The 21,456-nt window shown below is 42.6% G+C and overlaps 1 protein-coding gene across 5 annotated transcripts in view; it reads right to left on the reverse strand.

Annotated features, from left to right (window-relative positions):
- Positions 1-19,990, reverse strand: part of LOC110531812 (phospholipid scramblase 2) — a 27,169-nt gene extending 7,179 nt beyond the window's left edge. The window contains exons 1-10 of one of the 5 annotated variants that reach the window (XM_021615245.2): positions 19,341-19,817; positions 19,078-19,123; positions 18,886-18,987; positions 18,081-18,161; positions 17,147-17,604; positions 16,959-17,001; positions 16,571-16,791; positions 11,643-11,804; positions 11,221-11,382; positions 9,601-11,066 (exon numbers count right to left, since the gene is read on the reverse strand). In XM_021615245.2, coding sequence (XP_021470920.2) covers positions 11,007-11,066; positions 11,221-11,382; positions 11,643-11,804; positions 16,571-16,791; positions 16,959-17,001; positions 17,147-17,604; positions 18,081-18,093 — 1,119 coding nt within the window. In that variant the 5' untranslated portion in view covers positions 18,094-18,161; positions 18,886-18,987; positions 19,078-19,123; positions 19,341-19,817 and the 3' untranslated portion in view covers positions 9,601-11,006. Of the gene's footprint in view, positions 1-9,600; positions 11,067-11,220; positions 11,383-11,642; positions 11,805-16,570; positions 16,792-16,958; positions 17,002-17,146; positions 17,605-18,080; positions 18,162-18,885; positions 18,988-19,062; positions 19,124-19,340 lie in introns of those variants that run through there. The other 4 variants (XM_021615244.2, XM_021615243.2, XM_021615246.2 and 1 more) reach the window with 4 other exon arrangements.
- Between the last annotated feature and the right edge of the window lie 1,466 nt (positions 19,991-21,456).

Consider the following 21,456-nt stretch of genomic DNA (forward strand, 5'->3'; position numbering starts at 1 on the left):
CATTCCCACCTAACTCGAAAAAACACTCCATAATGCTTCATTCTGTAAGGATGTGCGCTGCGAGTCGGGAAGCATGTTCAGGGAGTGAGTGTTTTAATAAAATAAACAGACCATAATACAAAACAAGAACAACTCACAGACATGAAACAATAACATTTGGGAAGGAACCAAAGGAGTGACATATATAGGGCAGGTAATCAAGGGAGTGATGGGGTGAGTCTGACGACGCGCAGGTGCGTGTAACGACGGTGACAGGTGTGCGCCAAAACGAGCAGCCTGGTGACCTAGAGGCCGGAGAGGGAGCACTTGTCCACTCACTTGTCCACTCCCGTAGACTCTATGGAGGCAAAAAGAAAACTATGGCAAGACCAATTTCAGCATTCTGAGTCAAACAGATCAAAATATATAAACATGTGCCCGTTATGGCACCACTGATATGAATGTTCTTGCATATGTTGAATCTTGACAGTGTTTGCAGCACGTGTACCAAATTGTGCTACAATATGAATATTCTTGACTGACTCATATGCATGTATGTTCCAGAACACGCCCACATGAATGTTTATTGGTCAATTGCGGCAATGTTTTTTAGGTACTGGTCTGGACCTTTGTAAATCAAGTTTCATGCAGATCGGTGCCAAAAGAGTAGCATTTTAATTGTTTTTCACAAAATTCTAAATTGAGGAAAATACATCAATGTGTTCCTTTTGAGGAGAGGGACCGATGTATCGCCTTTCATGACTTTAGGTAAAACAGTGTGAGGGGCGTGAACTTTCAAAGTTTGCATTTTCCGTCTCTTGTTATAGCGCCATTATCTGGGCAATCAGCGTAATTTGTAAATGGCTGATCTCAATGCATCATTCACCCAAGTTTCGTCAAAATCAGGCCAGTGCTGTTTGAGATAAAAACGTATGAATGAACGTACGGGACAGAGACAGATTCACATGCCCCTCCCCGATTTCATCGTGGGGGACAATGATGGATTGGTGGGCTAGGGGTATAAAAAGCGGAGCAGAGAGAACAGGGTTGTTGTGAAAGAGAGAGAGAATGACACTAAACATGTCCCCCAGTCCAGACAAACCATTAACAATAAGACGCTATAAAAACAAAATTTGTCCTTTCATAATTCTCCAACATAAGATCTAAAACATCCATCCACAGAGCCCCACAGTGGAGTTGTCATAATACCCATAAAACCTAGTGGTCAAACAGGGAAATGGTTCCAATCGTTTTTCCACCATATATTTTTCTAAAATCCCTTATGGGAGAAAGAAGTGAATGGTGGAAAAACCATTGGAACCATTTCCCTGTTTGACTGCTAGGTTCTATGAGTACATACAATACACCCAATAAGCAAATAAGTATTTACGTTTCTTCCAATAGGGTCTGGCTCCAGAAGATACCTTCTCACACCACAGACACTGTGAGATGAGACAAGATGTCAATTGGTGACAGAGAGAGGACGATGTGTTACTGCCACCAACAGCACAGGTGTTGAAATTACATTTAGAATTAGAAGCTAGGCACTAACAAGTGTTTGCTAGCTAGCATTGTACTAGCTTGCGCGTAGGACGTTCACCCATAAAATGAATTCATTCAAGGATTAGACAAATATGTTCATTCAATAGAGAATTGCGTGAAACATTACATAATATATACATTTGAAGTCTGAAGTTTACATACACTTAGGTTGGAGTCATTAAAACCAGTTTTTCAACCACTCCACAAATTTCTTGTTAACAAACTATAGTTTTGGCAAGGACATCTATTTTGTGCATGAGACAAGTAATTTTTCAACAATTGCTTACAGACAGATTATTAAATTTATAATTCACTGTATCACAATTCCAGTGGTCAGAAGTTTAAATACACTAAGTTGACTGTGCCTTTAAACAGCTTGAGAAATTCAAAAAAATGCTGTCATGGCTTCTGATAGGCTAATTTACATAATTTGAGTCAATTGGGGGTGAACATGTGGATGTATTTCAAGGCCTACCTTTAATCTCAGTGCCTCTTTGGTTGACATCATGGGAAAATCCAAAGAAATCAGCCAAGACCTCAGAAAAATAATTGTAGACCTCCACAAGTCTGGCTCATCCTTGGGAACAATTTCCAAACACCTGAAGGTACCACGTTCATCTGTACAAACAATAGTACGCAAGTATAAACACCATGGGACCACGCAGCCGTCATACCGCTCAGGAAGGAGATGCATTCTGTCTCCTAGAGATGAAATTACTTTGGTGCGAAAAGTGCAAATCAATCCCAGAACAACAGCAAAAGTATCTATATCCACAGTAAAACAAGTCCTATATTGACCTGAAAGGCCACTCAGCAAGGAAGAAGCCACTGCTCCAAAACCACCATAAAAAAGCCAGACAACGGTTTGCAACTGCACATGGGGACAAGACCATACTTTTTGGAGAAATGTCCTCTGGTCTGATGAAACAAAAATAGAACTGTTTGACCATAATGACCATCGTTATGTTTGGAGGAAAAAGGAGGAGGCTTGCAAGCCGAAGAACACCATCCCAACCGTGAAGCACGGGGGTGGCAGCATCATGTTGTGGGGGTGCTTTGCTGCAGGAGGAATTGGTGCACTTCACAAAATAGATGGCATCATGAGGAAGCAAAATTGTGGATATATTGAAACCACATCTCAAGACATCAATCAGGAAGTTAAAGCTTGGTCGCAAATAGGTCTTCAAATGGACAATGACCCAAAGCATACTTCCAAAGTTGTGGCAAAATGGCTTAAGGACAACAAAGTCAAGGTATTGGAGTGGCCATCACAAAGCCCTGACCTCAATCCTATAGAAGAATTGTGGCCAGAACTGAAAAAGTGTGTACGAGCAAGGAGGCCTACAAACCAGACTCAGTTACACCTGCTCTGTCAGCAGGAATGGGCCAACATACAACAACTTTTTGTATATGACAAAATGTATATGACAAGGTAAGCGAGCCCGGAAACAATTAGGGAAAGACATAGGAGGATTATCCGTACCAAACTTGAAATAGTATTTCCAGGCACTAGCATTTTGTCCCATCCTAAATTGGTTTAAACATGATTCCTCCGTCCAATTAATATGGTGTCTCCTGTTGCCATGGAAGAGGTGGTATTCACTGATACACAACATGACCAAAAGAATGCGGATACCTGCTCGTCGAAAATCTAATTTCAAAATCATGGGCATTAATATGGAGTTGGTCCCCCTTTGCTGCTATAACAGCCTCCACTCTTCTGGGAAGGCTTTCCACTAGATATTGGAGCATTGCTGTGGGGACTTTCTTCCATTCAGCCACAAGAGCATTAGTGAGGTTGGACACTGATGTTGGGTGATTAGGCCTGGCTCACAGTGGGTGCTCCAATTCATCCCAAAGATGTTCGATGGATCTGAGGTCAGGGCTCTGTGCAGGCCAGTCAAGTTCTTCCATACCGATCTTGACAAACCATTTCTTTATGGACATTGCTTTGTGCACGGGGGCATTGTCATGCTGAAACAGGAAAGGACCTTCCCCAAACTGTTGCCATAAAGTTAGAAACACTGAATCGTCTAGAATATCATTGTATGCTGTAGAGTTAAGATTCCTGTTCACTGGAACTAAGAAGCCCGAACTGTGAAAAACAGCCCCAAACCATTACTCCTCCTCCACCAAACTTTACAGTTAACACTATGCATTCGGGCAGGTAGCGTTCTCCTGGCAGCCGCCAAACCCAGATTTGTCCATCGGACTGCCAGATGGTGAAGCGTGATTCATCTCTCCAGAGAACGTGTGTCCACTGCTCCAGAGTCCAATGGCGGCGAGCTTTAAACCACTCTAGCTGACGCTTGGCATTGCGCATGGTGATCCCAGGCTTGTGTGCGGCTGCTCGGCCATGGAATCCCATTTCATGAAGCTACCGACAAACGGTTCTTGTGCTGAAGTTCCAGAGGCAGTTTGGAACTCAGTAATGAGTGTTGCAACTGAGGACAGATAATTTTTAAACGCTACGAGCTTCAGCACTCGGCGGTCCCGTTCTGTGAGCTTGTGTGACCTACCACTTCTCGGCTGAGTCGTTGTTGCTCCTTGACGTTTCCACTTCGGAATAACAGCACTTACAATTGACCAGGGCAGCTCTAGCAGGGAAGAAATTTGACAAACTGAGTGGTTGGAAAAGTGGCATCCTATGACAGTGCCACGTTGAAAGTCACAGAGCTCTTCATTAAGGCCATTGTTTATCTATGGAGATTGCATGGTTGTGTGCTCAATTTGATACACCTGTCAGAAACGGGTGTGGCTGAAATAGCCGAATCCACTAATTTGAAGGGTTGTCCACATACTTTTGTATATATTGTGTATATCCCTTAAACAATGTAAATTACGCTTTGGTCACGTTATTTCTCACACAATTTCAATTTGGCACAAGCATGCCCATACTCTGTTTCACAATAGCTCCTTGCAATCTGGAGGGATGTCTTTTGCCCCAATGGTCCAAATGTGGAATCCATACCCGTGCCAATAGCATGGACAGTAATGGTTTGAGAACATTCCAAGATTTGAAAGACACACTTTACCAGGCAAATATTTTTTTTTATCTACAACTTAGGTCAGCTATGTTGGCCTATGGAGTCCCTTGGGAAACCCAACTACCGAACCATCCAGTGATGGGATTTATAAATAAATGATATGCGCTCCCGAAAGGACTGGTCTCTATAATATATAAACAACTTTTGGAAAGCTCATATTGTGAGCTAGCCATTAAAAAAGTATGGTCCACAGATTTACTTGTACCTGAACAACACTTTAACTGGAACAGAATAAGGAAAAATATGACCTTGGCATCCCATAATCTGAACCATCAATTTATACATTTTAAATTTGTTCACAGACTGCATTTAATACCAAGGAAACATTTTACCATGAAATTGGCCCCAACTCCAAATGTTCACTGTGTCCCATAAGCAGTGGCGGATTTAGGTATAGGTCACATCGACCACCTTCCACCGCAGATGCGGAAGGCCGACATAGAAGGATGTGGTGGATTGAGACACAGCCCATGCAGAAAGCTTACATGTATATCTCTAGTTTAAACTGACAGATTGTATTTTTTATTTTGCTTACCTTTACCCCTTTTTCTCCCCAATTGGTAGATACAGTCTTGTCCCATTGCTGCAACTCCCCTATGGACTAGGGAGAGTCGAAGGTTGAGAGTCATGTGTCCTCCGAAAAACGACCCTGCCAAGCCACACTGCTTCTTGACACACTGCTCACTTAACCCGGAAGCCAGCCGCACCAATGTGTTGGAGGAAACACCGTCCAGCTGGTGACCGAAGTCAACTGGCCCTGCCACAAGGAGTCGCTAGAGCGCAATGAGACAAGGAAGTCCCGGCCGGCCAAACCCTCCCCTAACCCGGATGACGCTGGGCCAATTGTGCACCACCTCATGGGTCTCCCAGTCACGACCGGCTATGACACAGCCTGGGATCGAACCTGGGTCTGTAGTGATTGCTGCACCACTCTGGAGGCATCAACTGACAAATTTTGATGGGGATTTTTTATTATGTTACTTAGATTGACGTACGGGTGAGGCAATAGATTCTTAAAGATTAACCACGGCATATGGGAATCGGCTCAATGGGAAATTGTTTTTGTGTGTTCAATGCATGATTATTTCAGTTTTTTTTGTCAATCTCAACTACACAGAGATGTGCTTGGTGTTAAAGAGTGTGTGGTTCAGGGGTTGAATCCCAACCTCCTGAAGACTAGGTTGATGGTTCAAACCTCATTTTGTGCGTTTCCACCACTGTCAATGTCATACAAAATGAAGAAGGCGGCCATTGAAGGCCCGAAGCGTCAATCTTTTAAACTTGATAAATAAAACAACACATTTTATTTATGGTGAGCGAGCGTTGCGCCTTTTCCTTTCCAATGATGTTTACACATTTTTAGCTTGCACCTCAACTCACGTTGGTTGAGCACCCTCTAATTCTTTCCAGATGTCATACAAACAGAAAGATATACTATACAAAATGTGTGGAGGAGGCAGGAGGGAACTTGGAGGAAAATGCCCTTTTATGAAACAAAACTCTCCTTCACTCGCGTGTCATCAGGCAAATTACATTTACAGGGGTGGATCCCAAAAGAAATGTGTAAAGTTCAGAGCTACAACTTAATTGTAAAACATCTGGGGGTCCCCGAAGAGAGGTTTGAGAACCACTGCTGTAGATGTCTGCTCAATTGGAAATTACCTCGAAATGTTAAGCACGCTACTATGCGGTTAGGATTCAATCCCAGCCAAACTTTGAAATTAGCTGAGGTTGGAGATATTCCACACCCTTTCCACCTGTTCTAAACAATAAAATAACCAATCACATTAGTTTCTGCCCTCAGAACAAGATGGAATAAGACAAACTTCAATCTGCCATTTATTTTGACAGACACTTGAGTGCAGGTGTATTTTTGTCTAACAATACCTTATCATTTGGAAAACACAAATGATACAAAACAGCTTCCATTGCCACAAAATTAAATGATTGACCCATTTTCTTAATGCACACACCGAGCACCATCCATAAACAGTGTATAAAGAGTCAAAACCGTACTCGACCCATGAACAAATACGAAGTACACTAGAACGCTACTTCCTTGATAGTATTCATGCTGGACACACAAACACCCAATAGTATATTATTGTAGACAGAATAGTACAGTAAATGAAAATACAATAATCAAACATTGTATATTAAAATGAATGAAACACAGCAATACGACACTACCTCAATGCTTTATGATAAGAATGGAGAAGTCATCGACAGATACTTGTATGTCCAAAATGGTTCCCTATTCGCCCAAAAGTAGTGCACTATAACAGGAAACTATTTTGGACACAGACATTTTGACAGTGCAGCTAGAGATAGTTGGATGTAAAGGCACTTTTGTGATCCACAACCCCACCCCGTTGAGGGCCACACCCATGTTATTCATCGAGACACACCAATAAGTAAAATGAAGGCTAAAGCTTTGTTCCATGGATGACCGCTCTTGGCGACAACTTCACCACTTATTCACTGAACAGTTTATTTACTCCTCCCAATCACATGGTTACATTCCAATGTACATACTAGTTTACTATTCAGGATTAAGTCATGTACTGTCACCTGTCAATGCATTCTAAGTGGTAAGCAAGTGGACATTGAAGCAAAGACATCCCATTCTATTAAACAGCCGTTCATAAGGACACAGCTGAAGTCAGAAGTTTACATACACCTCAGCCAAATGCATTTAAACTCAGTTTTTCACAATTCCTGACATTTAATCCTAGTAAAAATTCCCTGTCTTAGGTCACTTACCACTTTATTGTAAGAATGTGAAATGTTGAGAGAATGATTTATTTCAGCTTTTGTTTCTTTCATCACATTCCCAGTGGGTCAGAAGTTTGCATGCTACCAAATACTAATGGAGTGTATTGCCTTTAAATTGTTTAACTTGGGTCAAATGTTTCGGGTAGCCTTCCACAAGCTTCCCACATTAAGTTGGGTGAATTTTGGCCCATTCCTCCTGACAGAGCTGGTGTAACTGAGTCAGGTTTGTAGGTCTCCTTGCTCGCACACGCTTTTTCAGTTCTGCCCACAAATGTTCTATAGGATTGAGGTCAGGGCTTTGTGATGGCCACTCCAATACCTTGACTTTGTTGTCCTTAAGCCATTTTGCTTTGGTAGGATACTTGGGGTCATTGTCCATTTGGAAGTCCCATTTGTGACCAAGCTTTAACTTCCTGACTGATTTCTTGAGATGTTGCTTCAATATATCCACATAATTTTGCTTCCTCGTGATGCCATCTATTTTGTGAAGTGCACCAGTCCCTCCTGCAGCAAAGCACCCCCACAACATGATGCTGCCACCCCGGGGCTTCACGGTTGGGATGGTATTCTTCGGCTTGCAAGCCTCCCCCATTTTCCTCCAAACATAATGATGATCATTATGGACAAAGAGTCCCATTTTTGTTTCATCAGACCAGAGGACATTTCTCCAAAAAGTACAATCTTTGTCCCCATGTGCAGTTGCAAACCATAGTCTGGCTTTTTTATGGCGGCTTTGGAGCAGTGGCTTCTTCCTTGCTGAGCAGCCTTTCAGGTTATTTCAATATAGGACTCGTTTTACTGTGGATATAGATACTTTTGTACCTGTTTCCTCCAGCATCTTCACAAGGTCCTTTGCTGTTGTTCTGGGATTGATTTGCACTTTTCGCACCAAAGTACGTACATCTCCTTCCTGAGCGGTATGACGGCTGTGTGGTCCCATGATGTTTATACTTGCGTAGTAATGTTTGTACAGATGAACCTTCAAGCGTTTGGAAATTGCTCCCAAGGATGAACCAGACTTGTGGTCTATAATTTTTTGTTTGAGGTCTTGGCTGATTTCTTTTGATTTTCCCATGTCAAGCAAAAAGGCACTGAGTTTGAAGGTAGACCTTGAAATACATCCCCAGGTTCACCTCCAATTGACTCAAATTATATAAATTAGCCAGAAACTTCTAACGCCATGACATCATTTTCTGGAATTTTAAAGGCACAGTCAATTTAGTGTATGTAAACGTCTGACCCACTGGAATTGTAATACAGTGAATTATAAGTGAAATAATCTGTCTGTAAACAATTGTTGGAAAAATTACTTATATCATGCACATAGTAATGTCCTAACCGACTTTCCAAAACTATAGTTTGTTAACAATACATTTGTGGAGTGGTTGAAAAACGAGTTTTAATGACTCCAACCTAAGTGTATGTAAACTTCCGACTTCAACTGTGTGCCGGACCAGTACACAACAACCTTTGTAAGGTATTCCTTCAGTAATATAATAACGTGGTTAAAAGGGAAAGTAAAGTGTTTTCTGGGGGTTTTCCGGGCTATATGAGGTCACAGTTAAAGGCGCTGCATGGTCAATCTGACTTTTGAATTGGCCGTGCAGCATTTATGGTGATACAGTATGGCCTCTGCAGAAGTCAGTGCATTCTAACTTATTGTGCTCCACGGAACAGCGCAGAGCTGTTGTGAAGGGAGTTGTCAAGGAAGTGAGTTTGTGTTTATACAGGACCTCCCGCCCTCAACTTCAGTCAACCAGTCATGTCAATATGGAGCCCTCCGCATTGTTACAAAATTTGAGAAACACAAGGCTATGCAGTGCGGAACTTGATTTGGCCTCTGCATGATTCCACAGGCTCTGCAACAGCGTCACGCCCTCCATACGAAACCTCAGAGCACATTTTCAGATCAAGCTAAAATTAACTTTTGGCCCTATGTTCTTTAACCTCAACTTCCTCCTGTCAGTCTCGCTCTCTGTCGTCCGTTGCCCTCATCTCTGTTTTTGTTGTCCTTCCTCAACTTTCCTATATTATTTTCCTCTTTCAGTGCCTCAACTCAGTTTTACTTGTTGTCTATTGGCACAGATCCAACCCCATGGTTTACTCCCATCTCTAGAGGAAGGAGGGCGAGAGAGGAAAAACTGAGTCAGTCCCCAGAGCACCAGCACAGACCATGAACAGTGCACTGTAAACAAAGCTTCAAGGCAGAAAGAGTCATGAGAAAGAGGCAGGGAAAAATAGCCTTGTTGTCCTATACTGTAGTATATTCTTATTTATGGCATGGCAACAAACAATAGAAGAGTCACACATACAGCATGGGACAAGACAAGGAGCACTTCAGAGTACATAAACATATCCATCCACAAATATCTCATATTTCATTAGCATGTAAATTTAGTACAAGCATTCCAAGTCAGAATTAGTCTTCTCCCATTAATGGTCCTTCAAACTACTCTAGTTTTCACCATAATTCATAATACAGGTGTACTTTGTTTGTATGATTATGTACACTACCGTTCAAAGCAACAGACTGGTGAGTTTCAGAAGAAAGTTCTTTGTTTCTGTCCCTTTTGAGCCTGTAATCGAACCGACAAATGCTGACGCTCCAGATACTCAACTAGTCTAAAGAAGGCCAGTTGTATTGCTTCCTTAAATCAGCACAACAGTTTTCAGCTGTGCTAAGATAATTGCAAAAGGGTGTTCTAATGATCAATTAGCCTTTTAAAATTATCAACTTGGATTAGCTAACGCAACGTGCCATTGGAAAACAGGAGGGATGGTTGCTGGTAAATGGGCCTCTGTACACCTATGTAGATATTCCATTACAATTCTGCCATTTCCAGCTACAATAGTCATTTACAACATTAACAATGTCTACACTGTATTTCGGATCCATTTGATGCTATTTTAAAATGGACAAAAAAAATGGCTTTTCTTTTAAAAACAAGGACATATCTAAGTGACCCCAAACTTTTGAATGGTAGTGTACGTGGTCATCTTACGAAAATCTAACAAAGCAGCTAGTACAACCACAGCTGCTACAGTTAGTATAGTAGTGTATTGCAAGTGTTAATCCTATAATCTCTTTAAAAGTACTAGACTAATCATGAAATTACCTAGATTTCTACAGTAATAATTTCATGGCTGGTGAAGTATAGATAGATTAACATATACATTTGGCTTACAAATAACATGATGTAAAATATACCATTGCACACAGACAAAACAGAAATCTCAAAGAATATGTAAAGTTAGGTTAATATATAACTGGTATTTTTCCATTAAGCCTACTGTTCTGAACCCCACATCAATGTTATAGAAAACAAATAGAAAATAGAGATAAACACATTCCATGCAGAGAGTGGAGAAACCCATTAAAGAGAACTAAGGCCTATGTCTCATAGCCCAGTTGCTGATTCTTACATTTGGATGGATACACAGAAACAGTCCAGAGAGGGCATTTTGGCTCAAATGTAAGCTCATCATCAGATAAGGCCTCATGTTGTGTTTCACACAAAGAGTTCTGGGATTGGCAGTGTCCTCTAAGCTTTTGAATAAGGAAGGAGTTTCTTATAGATTCTGGAAAAAAATGGAGGTTCCGAACGGGATCGGAAAAACAGACTGCATTGCCTCAAGGGCTCAGTCTTTCTTTCTTTTCCTACGTTATGAGAAGACGGTGTTGCGCTGCTTTGTGTTGCCAACCTTCTCGAAGAACATGAAATCCTGTGAAGAGGAAAGAAAATGTCCATTAAATTTCCTCCAACGACTGCTTATCTTATCAGCTCAGTTTTAGGCTTTACGCCTGTAAAGCTCTGGAATTAGAAAAACCTAACATTTTCTTGAATATATCTTTATTCAAACAGATGGATGGACTCACGATGAGGAAACAGGTGCCCATGAGCACAGCCTTCATCTTGACATCCAGGTCCATGGGGAACTGGATGCCAAAGTTGTCCGTGTCGGTGAAGACCTCCTTTATCAGGCCACTCCACTGCTTACTGATGCGGCCGATGGGCTTGCCTCCATCTTTCCCCGTCAGCTACGAGGGCGGCAGAAAAGCACATGGGTCAGAGACAAAGATTTCTGGCCAATGCACCTCATCACTACTTCTGAAAGGATTGGATGGGTGTGTAGACAATAAAACGCAGAACTTATCCAATCTTTTCTGGTCTAAAATAAAAGTCAAATATTAGGTTTGTTCTAGTTAAATAGGACGGTTAACTGATTTCACCCAAAGAAAGCGAAAACTCAAAATTGGCTTCACATTGGACCAGCGCTTTCACCCTCATGACCCCTTACCTTGAAGTTGACGTCCCCGCAGCAGTTGCAGGCGAAGCAGGGTCCCTCCAGCTTCATTACGGTCTCCTTGTTGGCCCCCTTGATGGAGAACTTCGGCACGCAGGGGTTCCAGTCCTGGGACACATAGCCTATGGTGGTGCCAGGCGGGGCTTGGACCTCGAGCTGAGGGACACAACATTTGAAAGGTATTTGACCATGTTTAAAATCCGGCTTCGGTCTGTACACTGTCTTTAAATAGCATGTGCTTGGCTTACTGCAAAGCTCGCTTCAGCAGGTAATATGGCACTAATTTGATGAGTGCATTGGTGTCTGATATTGGCGTAGCAATCACTATCATGACAAAGATAATATGCTTCACAGGGTAACTGTGGGGCTGTGCTTGGCCCTCCTTTGTTGAACATAATAAATGGCTCTCTATCCCCCGGATGTGTACCAAACTCACTAAAAGTGGCAGTAATAAAGCCTCTTGAAAAAAGCCAAACCTTGACCCAGAAAATATAAAAAACTATCGGCCTATATCGAATCTTCCATTCCTCTCAACAATGTTAGAAAAAGCTGTTGCGCAACTCACTACCTTCCTGAAGACAAACAATGTATACGAAATGCTTCAGTCTGGTTTTTGGAGAGATTTGAAATCCAAATTGGTCTACACGGACAAGTTCTGGCCTGGTTTAGATCTTATCTGTCGGAAAGATATCAGTTTGTCTCTGAATGGTTTGTCCTCTGACAAATAAACTGTACATTTCGGTGTTCCTCAAGGTTACATTTTAGTACCACTATTGTTTTCCCTATATATTTTACCTCTTGGGGATGTCATTCGAAAATATAATGTTAACTTTCACTGCAATGCGGATGACACACAGCTGTACATTTCAATGAAACATGGTGAAGCCCCAAAATTGCCCTCGCTAGAAGCCTGTGTTTCAGACATAAGGAAGTGGATGGCTGCAAACTTTCTACTTTTAAACTTGGACAAAACAGAGATGCTTGTTCTAGGTCCCAAAAAACAAAGAGATCTTCTGTTGAATCTGACAATTAATCTTGATGGTTGTACAGTCGTCTCAAATAAAACTGTGAAGGACCTCGGCGTTACTCTGGACCCTGATCTCTCTTTTGACGAACATATCAAGACTGTTTCAAGGGCAGCTTTTTTCCATCTACGTAACATTGCAAAAATCTGAAACTTTCTGTCCAAAAATGATGCAGAAAAATTAATCCATGCTTTTGTTACTTTTAGGTTAGACTACTGCAATACTCAACTTTCCGGCTACCCAGATAAAGCACTAAATAAACTTCAGTTAGTGCTAAATACGGCTGATAGAATCCTGACTAGAACCCCAAAATGTTATCATATTACTCCTGTGCTAGACTCCCTACACTGGCTTCCTGTTAAGGCAAGGGCTAATGTAGTTTTACTGCTAACCTACAAAGCATTACATGGGCTTGCTCCTACCCATCTTTCTGATTTGGTCCTGCTGTACATACACATGTCTACACGTACGCTACGGTCACAAGACGCAGGCCTCCTAATTGTCCCTAGAATTTCTAAGCAAACAGCTGGAGGTAGGACTTTCTCATATAGAGCTCCATTTTTATGGAATGGTCTGCCTACCCATGTGAGAGACGCAGACTCGGTCTCAACCTTTAAGTCTTTACTGAAGACTCATCTCTTCATCTCTTCAGTGGGTCATATGATAGTCTGGCCCAGGAGTGTGAAGGTGAACGGAAAGGCTCTGGAGCAACAAACCGCCCTTGTTGTCTCTGCCTGGCCGGTTCCCCTCTCTCCACTGGGATTCTCTGCCTCTAACCCTATTACAGGGGCTGAGTCACTGGCTTACTGGTGCTCTTTCATGCCGTCCCTAGGAGGGGTGCGTCACTTGAGTGGATGGGGCCACAGTGTCTCCTGACCCCTCCTGTCTCAGCCTCCAGTATTTAGGCTGCAGTGGTTTATGTGTCGGGGGGCTAGGGTCAGTTTGTTATATCTGGAGTACTTCTCCTGTCTTATCCAGTGTCCTGTGTGAATTTAAGTATGCTCTCTCTAATTCTCTCTTTCTTTCTTTCTTTCTCTTGGAGGACCTGAGCCCTAGGACTCAGGACTACCTGGCATGATGACTCTTTGCTGTCCCCAGTCCACCTGGTCGTGCTGCTGCTCCAGTTTCAACTGTTCTGCCTGCAACTATGGAATCCTGACCTGTTCACCGGACGTGCTACCTGTCCCAGACCTGCTGTTTTCAACTCTCTAGAGACAGCAGGAGTGGTAAAGATACTCTTAATGATCGGCTATGAAAAGCCAACTGACATTAATTCCTGAGGTGCTGACTTGCTGCACCCTCGACAACAACTGTGATTATTGTTATTTGACCATGCTGGTCATTTATGAACATCTTGGACATTTTCTGTTGTAATCTCCACCCGGCACAACCAGAAGAGGACTGGCCACCCCTCATAGCCAGGTTCCTCTCTAGGTTTCTTCCTAGGTTTTGGCCTTTCTAGGGAGTTTTTCCTAGCCACCGTGCTTCTACACCTGCATTGCTTGCTGTTTGGGGTTTTAGGCTGGGTTTCTGTACAGCACTTTGAAATATCAGCTGATGTACGAAGGGCTATATAAATAAATTTGAGGTCTCCATAGATGCTGAACAATTGTGTGAAACTGCAGTCATAAGGGACCTTCACGTCTCATGGGAATGTACTGTAGTATCCAGAATTCTAAATATCAAGAGGTCTGCGTTGCATCTGATACGATGGTCATGGGTCTCTGGTATGTGTAATTATAACTGACTCGTTCAGAAGGACCTATACAGATCCGAACGCAACTGCTGCAGAAATTGTACCACTTATGCTGCTGCTATTTTCTTTTCACGAGTGGCACGTGTAGCTTGTTGTTGTTGGCCAATCATACTGTAAGTCATCAAAGCAACAATGGTCTATCAAATCAAATGTATTTGTCACATACACATGGTTAGCAGATGTTAATGCAAGTGTAGCGAAATGCTTGTGCTTCTAGTTCCGACAATGCAGTAATAACCAACGAGTAATCTAACTAACAATTCCAAAACTACTACCTTATACACACACAAGTGTAAAGGGATAAAGAATATGTACATAAAGATACATGAATGAGTGATGGTACAGAGCGGCATAGGCAAGATGCAGTAGATGGTATCGAGTACAGTATATACATATGAGATGAGTATGTAAACAAAGTGTCATAGTTTAAAGTGGCTAGTGATACATGTATTACATAAAGATGCAGTAGATGATAGAGTACAGTATATACGTATACATATGAGATGAATAATGTAGGGTATGTAAACATTATATTAAGTAGCATTGTTTAAAGTGGCTAGTGATATATTTTACATCAATTCCCATTATTAAAGTGGCTGGAGTTGAGTCAGTGTGTTGGCAGCAGCCACTCAATGTTAGTGGTGGCTGTTTAACAGTCTGATGGCCTTGAGATAGAAGCTGTTTTTCAGTCTCTCGGTCCCTGCTTTGATGCACCTGTACTGACCTCGCCTTCTGGATGATAGCGGGTTGAACAGGCAGTGGCTCGGGTGGTTGTTGTCCTTGATGATCTTTATGGCCTTCCTGTGACATCGGGTGGTGTAGGTGTCCTGGAGGGCAGGTAGTTTGCCCCCGGTGATGCGTTGTGCAGACCTCACTACCCTCTGGAGAGCCTTACGGTTGTGGGCGGAGCAGTTGCCGTACCAGGCGGTGATACAGCCCGACAGGATGCTCTCGATTGTGCATCTGTAGAAGTTTGTGAGTGCTTTTGGTGACAAGCCGAATTTCTTCAGCCTCCTGAGGTTGAAGAGGCGCTGCTGCGCCTTCTTCACGATGCTGTCTGTGTGGGTGGACCAATTCAGTTTGTCTGTGATGTGTACGCCGAGGAATAATAGCAGAGCCTCCGTGTGCATCAAAAGGGAGGAGATATCTAATCAATGGAAGGTGGAATTAAAAGTTAAAGGATAAGGATAGGCTACAATAACCAAGAGCCAACAGGTAGGCGGCTTCTTTATATTCCGAATGGAGTTGTTGTTTGTAACTGTGTGGGGCGAGAAAGCTCATGCCGCCTCAATTAGCCCAGCTAGTGAGATAGCTTGGTTAACGAGCTCGGTTAACTAGCTTCCCCCGGTTTGATGCAGTCAAGACAGGTACTACGTGATCATATTGGATGATAAATAACCTAGCTATAGCAGCTATTAGTCGACTATAGCACTAGTCTCTCCTCCCTGTTCCCCATGTTACTCAGTCACACTCAAAGTAGACTAGACACATACAGCACAGTCCGTACTAAAGCACACCTCTCGCTACCTTGCGCTTTATCAGCTCTGGTTAATAAAGTAGCTTAAAAATGGTCCCCAGGTGAGTTTAGAACAGGTCTCTCTCTATATTTAACATTTTTATATATGCATATTGGGTCCGGATGGAAAAGCCCAAGGTCCATTTAGGTATGGGTCCAGCTGTTTGGACCCGTGAAGGCCACTAACTGTAGGCAGGCTGTCAGCAAACGTGAGTCAATAGAGACAGCATAAAGGTGAAGTGATGGCACCAGATCAAGACTGTCTGGGAGAGGGGTCAGACTGACAAAGGACCATTCAGTGTCATTCATAACTCTTTACAAAGCACGGTCTAGGGAGTTTGTAGGACAGTCCAAAATGGCTTGCAGTACAACAGTTTGCATGCATTTATTACCAGTATTAACTTAGCATTAGCATCATTAATCTGTAATTCATACAGTTGTATGGCAATGCTAATGCTAACCTGAGGATAAATAAACCAATTGCATTTTAGGTGACCTGTCCCTTTACTCCTCTAACACATTAAGACTCAGTATGATGATTTTATATTGTTTTGACTGATTTGTGTCCCGTTTACATAGTCAAAGCAGTCAAATATTTGTCTCAGGGTTCAGTGCCCCATCGTACCTCTTGCAGGCAGCAGGGGCACCAGCAGGAGGCACAGCGGAAGGGTCGTACGAGGCGGATGACCTCGCGGTCCATGTTGTCCTTGATCTTCATGTCGAAGCTACGCAGGGCGCCGCAGCAGTTGCGTGTGCAGCAGTCGTTCTTCTCCTTGGCCTTGTAGATCTTCTGACCCAGGCTGTTCTTGATCTCGTACTGGTTGTTGGTCTCAAAGCCAATGAACGCTGAGGAGAGGGGAACGGAGGGAGAAGGAAGAAGGGATGGTGAGAGGACAGAAACGCAGGAACGTAAACATGAAAACAGTAGGTCGGTGTTGGTCACTTTCTCCTCATGATTTATAGATTTTTACAATGCCTTTACTTCTGTTCTCAGATAAGACTAGCAAGCTCACCTTCCAGCAACTCCACTTTTTGGTGTATAAGGATCTGGTCAATCTGAAACACACACAGAAGAGAGTGTGAGAGATATGGAGAAAGAGAGCGCATGGAAAAAAAACACAAAGATTACACAGTGATAACAGATGATGTTTGTGAAAGTGTACTTGACAGCCTGTTGTGCTACTCTTCCCAAGCAAACTACCTGTGTTAGGTACTCCAGGCCAGGTGGAACTCCAATAGGCACAACTGCTGCAGGGGCTGGGGAGATGGCTGCAGGAGGGCCCGAGTTAGGTGCACCGAATTCAGGCCCAGGCATGGGACCACCATACCCTGGGCTGGGGCCCATCTGAGGTGCACCGTATCTGGGCACAGGCATGGGACCACCATAGCCTGGGCTGGGGCCCATCTGAGGTGCACCGTACTCGGGCCCAGGCATGGGACCACCATAGCCTGGGCTGGGGCCCATTTGAGGTACCCCATATTCGGGCATGGGCACAGGCTGGTACATCACAGGCTGGCCTGGGTGGGGTTGTTGTTGGTTGTAGCCCATATGGAAGCCAACCGGTGGGGGAGCATGGTTAGGCTCACCATACCCACCATGAGGAACAGGGTAGGGTGCCGTGGAGTAACTTCCAGGACCCTGGTGAGGGGATGGGTAACCTGAGGAAATAGTATTATAATACATTCATATTGATAAAAAGCTAAACATGAATATGGAGTTATGGATGCAAATGTGGGGAGCTTGAACTGGTGTTATTAAAGCTCATGATGTGCATTAGAGATTCTGCATTAAGGAAATAACTGTTTGCATAACAAAAGGAGGGCCATATTGATAAACACCAACGGATTCCAAAACACTGCACCACTCATTCAATGGAAACTGCAAGGAAGAAAGGTTCTTTAAAAATCAGTCAAACATGGTCCGAGCTCATTTTCCACGTCATTATCCAAATAATCTTCAAAGCTTACAGCAACATAGTCAGCCTTTTACATGCCAAGCTCTGGTTTCAAATTCCTATCTCGAATACATTGGAATAATAGCATTATACAAATCCTTGTGGTGAAATACCAAGGGGCAAACAGCAACCCCAGTATAATATGATATCTACATCAACAGTGATGTAGAAGCCATTTACCTGGGGCTGACATGATCACTTAGTTAGTGGACGCACAGTGGATAGCAGGAGGACTTCCTCTCTTGTCCACTGCCGTAGTCTCTATGGAGACAAAAATAAAATGGACAGTGGTCATGGGCTGTAAAAAAATAATTAAAAAAAACAGAGCAGAGAGAGCAGGGTTGTTGTGAATGAGAAAGAGAACGACACGAAAACATGTCCACCAGTCCAAACAATCCATTCACAATAAGACTGCTATACAATCAAAAACTTTCTCCTTTCACATTATCCAACATAAAATCTGAAACATGCATCAATGCATGTGGTTGTGCAACTTGTTTGATACACACACACACACACACACACACACAATACAGCACACCCAATAAGCATTTCAGTTTATTTTGCTTTGAGATGTATAGAGAATGTGGGCTAAGTCAGGGGTCAGAGCGAAGTCAGGGATGTGGGCTAAGTCAGGGGTCAGAGCTAAGTCAGGGATGTGGGCTAAGTCAGGGGTCAGAGCTAAGTCAGGGATGTGGGCTAAATCAGGGGTCAGAGCTAAGTCAGGGATGTGGGCTAAGTCAGGGGTCAGAGCTAAATCAGGGATGTGAGCTAAATCAGGGGTCAGGCATTTTCCACTTTGTATATTATTCCAGTCACATACATTGAGTTAACTAGTTATTTTCACAATAGATTAATCCAAGATCCAAAGTAACCATTTTATAAACATGGTTTTAGATGATTCAGAGTATATATTCCAAGCACAATAACCTTGAATTACGAGCCCTACCAATCCTCTCTGTGGGTTTGTTTCTTGTCATCATACCTGAGACAGAAGAGGAAGCGACAACCCACTCGTTGTTGTTTTCTGGTTCAATGAATGTCAATGAACTAAGTAGACCAGACCCAGCGGTTCTTGCATTGGTGTCTATGGGAGACACACGCAGTTAAGTGGACCAGAACTGACCTTTTTGTTATGGTAAACGATCTTAAATTTACCCACCATCTTTGATCATACCTCACTGTCATCATTCAATGGGGATGGGTAAATATTCTTGAATAGCCTATAACAGGATAATATATTCATATTTTACTAAGCATCCATAAATAAACACTGTAGAATAGGCTAGGTTTCCCACTGCTCAATATCACCACAAAAAAAAAAATTGTGGCCGAATGTTTTCAATCATGTTGAATAACTAACAACTTTTCTGGCCTGTTGCTGTGTGTTTTCTTTCGTTTCGTGAAAGTAATGGAAGGAAGATGGCAGGAATCTCTTACCTTTCCTTAAACCAAAAAGGAATTGCTTGTTGTTTGGTGGTTCTTGACCAGAAGAACCGAGGAGAACGTGAAGAATCCTACTTGCTTTGACGGTCTTATTTGCCTATCAGTAAACTAACGTAGCAGGCGTAAAATTAACGATCGGCTAAACAACTTGTCTTTGTATCATACGAAAACTACAAGCGTTGCTGTCATTTCGGTGTAGTTTGTGCATAATCTCCGCCCCTTTACTGGCTGTCACAAGATTTATCTAATTGTGGATACACCGGTTTACGGAATTTAAGCCAAGAGGGTAGTTAAATATAGGCAAATACTTATATGTGATAGAAATGACACTGTGAACGGCCCGACAACTTTCAGCAGCCAATAATATTTTCTGGAAGTGCACATCTGTATTAATGCGCACTGTAAAGTTCAACGTTATGGCGACGCTCTTCCGACAGCTGCTACGATGTAGCCCTGGACCAGAGCTAACTAAAATGTACGGTAGTGCGAATCCTCATCACAATAGGTGAAACATTTTTTTTACAGCGAAAGCAATTTGATTCCTTCAGAATCCTATCAAAAGTAAGTCAACGTGTAGTTGTTACATTTTGACAGGTTTTCATTAACCTACTACGTCATGTTCATTTTTGGAACTTTGACGTCGAAGCAAATCCCCCCACAAGAGGACGATGTCGACTTATTTAAGGGCTGTTAAATCTTATACCCACTGAGCAGTTGACTCAATGATTTATACATGCATAGTTTTAAATGATATTTTGTGAGCTAAACATACAAATAAAAAATGACAAAATATATTAAAACATTTAACCTAAAGTATACTTTTTTAGAGATTGCTAATGTTACGGTCCCCACTACAACAACACAGTTATTTAAATACATCGACAAAGCAAAAACAAGTTATTAGATTTTTTTTGCTAATTTAAGAAACAGAAAAAAAACAGAAATATCACAGTTACATAAGTATTCAGACCCTTTAATCAGTATTTTGTTGAAGGATCTTTGGCAGCAATTACAGCTTTGAGGCTTCTTGGGTATGATGCTACAAGCTTGGCACGCCTGTATTTGGGTAGTTTCTCCCATTATTCTCTGCAGATCCTCTCAAGCTCTGTTAAGTTGGATGGGGAGCGTTGCTGCACAGCTGTTTTCAGGTCTCTCCAGAGATGTTAGATCGGGTTCATGGACATTCAGAGAATTGTCCCGAAGCCATTTCTGCATTGTCTTGGCTGTGTGCTTAGGGTTGTTGTCCTGTTGGAAGGTGAAACTTTGCCCCAGTCTGAAGTCCTGAGCCCTCTGGAGCAGGTTTTTATCAAGGAGCCATCTTTAATTTGCTCTGTTCATCTTTGCCTCGATCCTGACTAGTCTCCCAGTCCCTGCCGCTGAAAAACACCCCCACACCATGATGCTGCCACCACCATGCTTCACAGTAGGGATGGTGACAGGTTTCCTCCAGACATGATGCTTGGCATTCAGGCCAAAGAGTTTAATCTTGATTTCATCAGGCCAGAGAATCTTGTTTCTCATGGTCTGAGAGTCTTTAGGTGCCTTTTGGCAAAATCCAAGCGGGCTGTCATGTGCCTTTTACAGAGGAGTAGCTTCTGCCTGGCCACTCTACCATAAAGGCCTGATTGGAGGTGTGCTGCAGAGATGGTTGTACTTCTGGAAGGTTTTTGCTCTGACATGCACTGTCAACTGTGGAACCTTACATAGACAGGCATGTGCCTTTCCAAATCATGTCAAATCAATTGGATCTACCACAGGTGGACTTCAATCAAGTTGTAGGAACATCTCAAGGATGATCAATGGAAACAATAAGGCTGTAACGTAACAAAATGTGGAAAAAGTCAAGGGGTCTGAATACATTCCGAAGCCACTGTATGTAGCCCAAATACTGTAGTTGGCCTATTACCTAGAACATATTAGTTATTGTGTATAATAATAATGTCCAGTAATACTTTGTCTCACGTTGACTCATCTTGCTTGTCATTATCAGTGATATTGAGAGCAGAGACATGCATGCTCTGTAATATATCAGCTCTTGGTCTAAATTTGGCACACACTGTCATGCTGGATACTTATAGAGCAGCAGACGGGGGGTGGGGAAGCATGGGGA

The sequence above is a fragment of the Oncorhynchus mykiss genome, chromosome 9 (assembly GCF_013265735.2).
Source record: "Oncorhynchus mykiss isolate Arlee chromosome 9, USDA_OmykA_1.1, whole genome shotgun sequence".
NCBI classification, from domain to species: Eukaryota; Metazoa; Chordata; class Actinopteri; order Salmoniformes; family Salmonidae; genus Oncorhynchus; species Oncorhynchus mykiss.